Here is a 7,893-nt window from a genome sequence, read left to right as displayed (position 1 = left end):
GCCTGCAACAGAAATTAAATATGTTGTGGTCCAAAACTGTGGTAGATTGAAAATTATTTCCAAGACTTTTTAATATACGTTTTAATTTGGTCATTGGTCGTTTATTAATATGTTTTATATGTTCTTTACATATGTAGCTAATAGATTATAAGGTAATTTTACCTGTGTATTCATAGATGATGGGTTTAAAAGTTTGAAGAAGACAATCGACAAAGATATGGTGGTATTAGAAGTGCCATTTTGTGAAAAGAAAAGTAACTTTTGTAATTCTTTTATGTTATCATTATTTCTTCAATATTTTTATGTCCCGTACACATTAGCAGTTTTAAGTTGATGCAGCTTTATCTGATTCTGATATACTTCATTACATTGACTTGTTCGAGCACCTCGACGAGTTCACTCGGCGAATACGTCCTGTGTCGACTTAGTTACAGGACAACGAATGCTATAGAATGATAAAGGGAATGCGAGTTTGCGCGTGTTCAAGCTGAAGAGAAGATGATCCACACTATTATGATGCTATTATTGAAGCTGTATGCATATCTTTCTCTCCAATTTATATAATTGTTTTACTTGTTTATTTATTTTTTTAATGAAATGCTGTAAGTTTTGAAATTTTAATTTTGAGTTTTTGCTATTATTTTTTGTTTTTGTATTTATACATGCACGATAAGTGTTTGAGATTATTGAATGAGCCAAAACTTACCAATATTACCCAAATATTTCCATCGAGGGTCTTCTTTGCACTTGTTTTCTTTTTCCACTCGGCAATGGCATGGTAGAGAAAGTTCAACAGCGCAGCTCTCCATGCATACGAGTCTACCTGACCAGGATCTTCAATATACTGAAGGTAAGTAGTGGTAACTATATGCCTCTTAGAATTGGGCACTATGAAACATCTAACAATCAATAAAAAAGACAGCATTTTTCCTTGCATATTATTCAAGGCTAACCTCTTTGGCTACTTTTTTCAGTTCTTTACTACTTTTTTGTTTCATTTTCTAACTGAAAAACCCGACAAAAACCATTAAGGTCCCAGTGTGTCATTACTAATAACTATCTCACCATCAATGGGCAAACCGTGTATAAACAGAACATCCTCCAAACAAATGGATAGTACTTGGCCATTGAGGTAAAACACATTGTCCGCTATGTTGTAATGTAAAACAAGAAAAATCCTTCTAAATTCCAGTTGAAACAAAAGCCGCCTGTTTACTAATTGTGGAAGTGCTTTCTTATTTTTATCGATAGGAGATGAGAATTCTAATTTCTTTCTTGGAGGGGTATATGAATTTCCAAAATCGAACAAGAGGAGCTACATAATGCGTTGCTCCAGGAGTACATGTCCTTTGCACATTGGAAGAAGATGAAGAACCACCTATTTCTAAGGGTGTGCGCATCTCTGAATCGGAATATTTTGTGGACCATTCTATCAACCCTAATAGGAAGCTCAACTTCTGATTCCTCCATTTTTCTGAGCTGTGCGATCGAGAGAGAGAGAGTGAGAGAGAGAGGCAGAGTAAAAGAGCAGGAGCTTTGAGAGAGGGAGGGCATGAGCTTTGAGAGAGAGAGGCAGAGAAAGAGGCCAGGAGCTTAGAGAGAGAGAGAAAGAGGCCAGTAGCTTAGAGTGATAAAGTGAGAGACAGATTAAGAGGGCAGGAGCAGAGAGAGAGTTGCACACAGTAGTTCACTTCCCGTAAAAGTTCACTGCTTACGTGTAACCCCGAATGGGTTTAATAAACCCGTTTAAGTTTACTAAACCCGCTTGGGTTTAATAAACCCATTCGGGTTAAATGTTTACTCGAATTTTCTTTAGTTATCTACTCCCTCTGTCCCATTCATTTCTATATACTTTCCTTTTTTGGATGTCCCTCTCAATTCTATACATTCCCAAAATAGTAACTTTTAATAATATAAAACACTATTACACTCACTACTTTCTTCCACTATTTCCTCCAAAGTAACCTACAAATGAATGGCCAAACAATGTAGATGTCAGAATCCAACCTCAAATAACTTTACTACGTTTGATGAATCTGTCCCATTCATTTCTATATACTTTTCTTTTTTGGATGTCCCTCTCAATTCTACCTTTACGGAATGCTGTTAACTCCTCTTTATCGAAATGTGTTTAATTAGTCGATATAAACTGGAGAACAGATACAGCACAAGAATGCCAAGAACTTGGTGTTTTTCATTTACTGAGATAACTTACATATTAAAACAATGTAAAAGCAGATAACCAACTACATGCTAGAAAATATTCAGCCAAACACCAACTTACATATAAAACTATTTATATGATAGAAACATATAAATAGTTTGAGATTATCCAACACTCTTTACTCTCTTTAAAATCAACTTTTATCTTTAATCTCTTAACAATAAAATCAACGAGAATTACAAGACTACAAATAGAACTGCAATAGGAGATTAAGGCTACTAATCGAAGACTATTTCGAGAGTTTAATGGATGAGTTTGCATCTAGAAATGCATGTAGAGCTATTTTTAAGAAATATTACTAACTGAACTTATGAATTAACATGCATGAAAATCCAGTTCTGAATTCATACCGTATTTACCCTTTTTCCTCTCCTCCGCTTGCTCCGCTTGGAATAATTATCTCCGACTCCCTCTACCCTTTCTCCTCTCCTCCGCTTGCTCTGCTTTCCCCTCCACCTTCCTTTAATTTGAATTGAATTCCCTTCGGTTGTGGAGAATTGGTCTTCACCTCTTTTCCTCTTAATGGCCATTGAATAAAAGGAGATTTGATGCCTAACCACTTATTTGATGATGCCAACCTCGATATCCGAGTGGAGCAACACTCATAATTATGGATGCCAACCTCCTCTACCCTCCCCCTCGAAACAATATGCATAGCTTTTCCCAGATTAAGATTATTTTCCCAGATTATAGTCTCCATGTTATTCAAAAGCAGAGTATATTGTTGGGTCGGTGAAATTAGATTAGGGTCATGAAACTGAATGATACATTGAGCCCAAATGCCCAATATCAATCAAAGTGAATCCAGTGTACCTAAGCCCACTGGAAAATCAGTTCATGAAAGTATAAAAACTAGAAAAATAATTCATGAAATATAAAATTTAATCAAAAATATTTAAATTAAATCAATTACATATTTATCATATCGCACATATTTTTATACATTTTTTTTCGTGTTAATTAATTTTATGCAAATAAAATTTGATCTTTACATACATTTTGCTTCAAGTATGAAATCAACATTTTTTAAAGTTGATTATTTTGACAATATTGTTTTTATAATATTAACTATAAAAATTTATTTATAATTTATTACTAAAAAAATAAAATTAAAAACTATATAATACATATAATACATAAAATTAAAAAGATTTTTCTTGTTTTAAATTACATTTCATGGAATTTTCTGAATATTAAATAATTTTAATTATCAAGATTGCTAACAATAAACAATAAACAACAAAACCATCTTATTCATACCTACAAATAAATAATAATGTTAACTTCACAAAATCAGATATCACTAGACCAACTAAAGAGTGCTAACAATAAACAACAAATAACACCCGTGTCTGATCACTAACGAAACCATAACAGTGTTGATGAAACTTCCAATTTTAGTCCAGTCCCACTACTTAACAAAATCATTTAGACATCGAGCTTCTACGTCCATTACTAACTTACAACATCAGACTCACAGATAAAATCGATCAAACAAACCATAAATCCATAATCATTAACAAACAACAAACACTACAAAACTTATAAAACGACTTCAATCACCCGAGAACCAAACATTCCAGTAATCCTCTACAACATAAGTAACCAACTCGCTCTATCCCTCGCTCTGCAATTCTCTCTATCCCTCGCCGGTAATATATTTGTTAATTGTTGTGATTGTGAATTGTGTATGTCAATTATATATTTGTTAATTGTTGTGATTGTGAATTGTGTATGTCAATTATATATTTGTTAATTGTTGTGATTGTGAATTGTCTAGATGGACAAGTCCCAATTGAGACAATACCTTCAATCTACCATGTCTGGTGTTGCTGGTGTTCAATCTACAATTGTGTATGAAGATCCTCTACTACAAAATGTTACATCAAACATTCAACAATTTGCACGAACCCAATTTGCTAAGGAAAAATGGGTATGTTTTTAAATTTTGCAAGTCAATTGAATTGTTGTTATTGATTTTGGATTCTTATTGTTTGGGGTGATTGTAGGAGTATAAGAAGCGATTTCATCTCGGTTCTTTGGCTAAAATCATTTCAGAATTAAATTGGAGCAATGTTGATTACGAGAAGTTGTTGACATCAAGGGTTCAATTCTTTCCCCTTGTGAAATTTTAGGCTTAATTAGACATTGGCCCTTAAATTAAACATGCGTGTACACATAAACCCTTAAATTAAAAACCCGGATAGACTTACCTGTAATGTTTGAGGATCCGAACATTACAACCTTTCTGGTGGAATAAGAACTGCATTAACTTGTTGGAGAGTGAGAGAGTCCTGCACGCGTTCTACAGTTCCATGTACATATGTGTATGCAATATTGGCGGCAATTAGCGTTAATCACTTCCCTCCTCTTTTTTCTTCTTCCCTCTCTATTCTTTTTGTGTTTTTTTAGACTGAATAAAGCTATATTAATATTTATTAGCTTCCCATAATCCACATCAAAAAAAGCCGATAGTGTACCTGCGCAATGCATATTTACAGCAGGAACTTATCTTAGTATTTGTACAACACAACTATTTCCAAAATCATCATGTCTCTTAAGAGCAACAACACTCTGTCTCTAAAAACTGCAATCAGAAGTGTGCAATATAGCACATTATCTTGATAATAAAACTGCATTTTCCCCCTGTTCTTGCGTGAAATACAGAGTCTTTGTTGGCTTTGTAATGAAGTTACAAAGAATCTCTATTTAATGAAACAGAGAGATTGGACACCCATAACCAAAATACCACTTAAATATATAAAATGTTGTGTTCATATGAGCAAGCACCATGAACATAGTTAGCATTAAAGTACACCAAAAGATAGCAGTTTAAATGTAACAAGCACCGTGAATAACCAAAATGATCAAACTGCTCAAAATAAACCAGTACATGAGCATAATGATCAAAATAATTCCTAGTGCTTCTTTTACTTTTCCTTTTCCATTGTCAAATTTTTGTTAATCCCTTCTCCAATTTTCGCCTTCGCTACTGCAAGTGCTTCTTTCAATTGGCTACTAGTTATCACATTGGCACCATTTTTTCGAGAAAATGGTACAGATTTAACCACTACCCCACCAACTGTTGTCTTGTACCCTGATTTTCTCACTGGCAGAGTTTTGGCAAGCTTCATAGGTCCAATATAAGTGTTCTGGAGTTCAGCTGTGTTAACATTGAAATTCCAGGGAGCTCTTTCCACATTCCTTTCCTGTATACTTGTAACATGAGGCTCCATCACATGTCCTGTCTTTGGTGAAGCTTCAGCAATTACCTCCATTTCAGATGTCCTTGAATTTGCGCTAGACTCCCCTATTTCAGCAGACTTTTGACAAGTTCTTTTATTATGTCCTAGTTTTCGACAAGAGCCACACCTGGCCATTGCAAGTGAATTATTATTAGTACGACAATATAATATGCTTAATAATATTCAACATGAAATTTACCTCACAGTGAGTTGGTTCTTTCTTTTTAGAATGTTGGCACCATCCTTATATTTTATAACTGCTTCTTCACCTTGCGATAACTTTCTCTTTTTCTGAGGCCTCCCCGTTTGTTTGAGAATTTTTGGGGGTCTGATAATGTGTGTTGGGATATACTGCGATTTTTCCCATAATTCATGATTATTCATAGGATATATGATCCCTGAATACCCTTTCTTGTAATTTTTCATTGAATAGCAGTGAGCCACATAATCCTCCACATTATATCCATGTTTATTTCATAAGAGGAGGGTTATGAAATATCTGAGTTACAGTGTTTTTTGGAGATTGTGTCATGATTTATAATATGAGTTGCATAAGTGTCGATTGTAAGCCACGTTTCTGTATTGTAAGCCACGTTTCTGTGGTGTTCAACTGCTCATATATTAGAGGCAAGTCTATCCATTTTTTTAATCTAAGAGTTTATGTGTACAGACCCGGATACTTTAAGGGCAAATGTACAATTAAGCCGAAATTTTATTTGTCAATTATTTCCCTTTATGAAACTTTATTTGTCTTTTAGTCCTTAAATGTTTAACTAGTCATATTTCTTTTATCAGGAGGATAAAAAATATCGACGTGATGATTGGAATGTAGCTGAACACCGATTTTCAGGAGAGGTTGAACTAGGCACAGACGTAAGCATTTAAACTCAATGATTCAATGTTTCTTAGAACTACTTTTTTAACTAGTTTTTTTGAACTCAATCACTCAAGGTAGAATCATTGGCTTTCCTTATTTGTGCACAGGTTGTTGAATCTTTTTGTGAAATCCTCAAACGTGAGTTGAATACTGAGCATAAGTGTTACATTATTTCTCCACTTGTAAGTCAAAACGATTCTACACACCATCAGCTTGTTTTTACCCTTTGTTATAGTTGTTTTGATGTTGATTTTAGTTGGTTATCTTGTAGTGTTGGGGTGCTAATGTGCGCAGTGCAGGCCTCGATTTTCACTTTAAGCACTCCATTCACTGTGCAGGCAATGAAAAGGTAAATCTTATTGGTTTTATCTGACTGTAAAGAGAACTTATAGCATAGTTTAGTTGATGCAAACTCACATTATGCAGACTCACATTGGGGTAATCGATGAGAATCACTTCTTCTCGATTCACGTTATATTTGAGGAGCACAAAATCTACATCATGGATTCTTTGTATCCTCTCCATTCCACACACCGATTGCATGTTTATCTGTTGGTACATGAATTTGTTCTCTTACTTTTGTCTATTAGTTTCCTGTTTTTTTTACCAGAAAAAGGCTTTTTTTGTTAACTGTCGCAGTTCCAACATTTTGTTCTCTTAGTTTTGTTATTTGTTTCCTGTTTTGGTAATTGCTGCAGTTGCAACATTTGCAATATCGTCACGAGATTAATAAGTCCATTTGGGAAATTTGTTTCGTGACGAATAATCTGAAGCAAGAGAATGGTTCTGATTGTGGAGTTTTCATGCTTAAGAGTATGGAGTCTTGGTTGAAAGGAATTAGATTACCTTTCTCAAAGGCAAGGACATTTTAGTTATTTGCATGTATATAGTTTAATCTTCATTACTTAGATTTACTTTGATTGTTATTACCTCAGGAGCATGCGAACAATGCAAGGCACATCCTTATAAGGAACATTTTAGTTATTTGCATGTGTATAGTTTAATCTTCATTACTTAGATTTACTTTGATTGTTATTACCTCAGGAGCATGTGAACAATGCAAGGCACATCCTTATAAGGGAGACTCTGGATAAAAAGCTGTTGCCTGAGGAGAACTGAGGTGTTCCCCATCAACGAAGAAGAATTCAGCCATTGAAGACATTCAATTGGCTTTGTTTTCTCTTATCTTTTATTTATCTCTTCTTATGAACATGTGTTGGCTATTTTGGGATTGTTTTGATACTTTGATTATGAACTAACTTTTATGAGTTAGGATTTTTATGGAACCCTAGTATGGGATTGTTGGTGTTTAGACAAGAAGTATTATATGCAGTTTACGGTTTATTCATTCAAGTGATTTTCATGTTAATACTTGCTATTGTCTGATCAACTTTAGTAGGTTATTGAGTTGATTTTATTTTAAAGGATCTAGTTACTAATTTACTGTATGTGTGTTGTTTTTCTCCACTGTCTCGATTATGACCTGGTGGAATTGCAATGTGGCAATGTGAATAACTTGCATGTGCCTTACAAATATGGGGGTGTTC

The 7,893-nt window shown here is 34.2% G+C and overlaps 1 protein-coding gene across 3 annotated transcripts; it reads left to right on the top strand.

The window, feature by feature from the left end:
* Window positions 1-668: 668 nt before the first annotated feature.
* On the top strand, window positions 669-7,560 carry LOC141667876 (uncharacterized). 3 transcript variants are annotated; one of them, XM_074474512.1, is made up of 8 exons: window positions 678-850; window positions 4,005-4,157; window positions 4,234-4,329; window positions 6,265-6,342; window positions 6,454-6,528; window positions 6,618-6,695; window positions 6,773-6,901; window positions 7,045-7,560. In XM_074474512.1, exons 1-8 carry the CDS (start codon window positions 776-778, stop codon window positions 7,216-7,218), a joined length of 858 nt encoding a protein of 285 aa, XP_074330613.1. In that variant the 5' UTR covers window positions 678-775; the 3' UTR covers window positions 7,219-7,560. The 3 variants fall into 3 exon arrangements, with proteins under 3 accessions (XP_074330615.1, XP_074330613.1, XP_074330614.1); XM_074474513.1 differs by lacking the exon at window positions 678-850 and adding an exon at window positions 3,543-3,876; XM_074474514.1 differs by lacking the exon at window positions 4,234-4,329 and having other exon boundaries at window positions 669-850.
* The last annotated feature ends 333 nt before the right edge of the window (window positions 7,561-7,893 follow it).

This window comes from Apium graveolens, chromosome 6 (assembly GCF_009905375.1).
Source record: "Apium graveolens cultivar Ventura chromosome 6, ASM990537v1, whole genome shotgun sequence".
In the NCBI taxonomy this organism is placed as follows: Eukaryota; Viridiplantae; Streptophyta; class Magnoliopsida; order Apiales; family Apiaceae; genus Apium; species Apium graveolens.
This window is presented reverse-complemented; position numbering and strand designations above follow the sequence as displayed.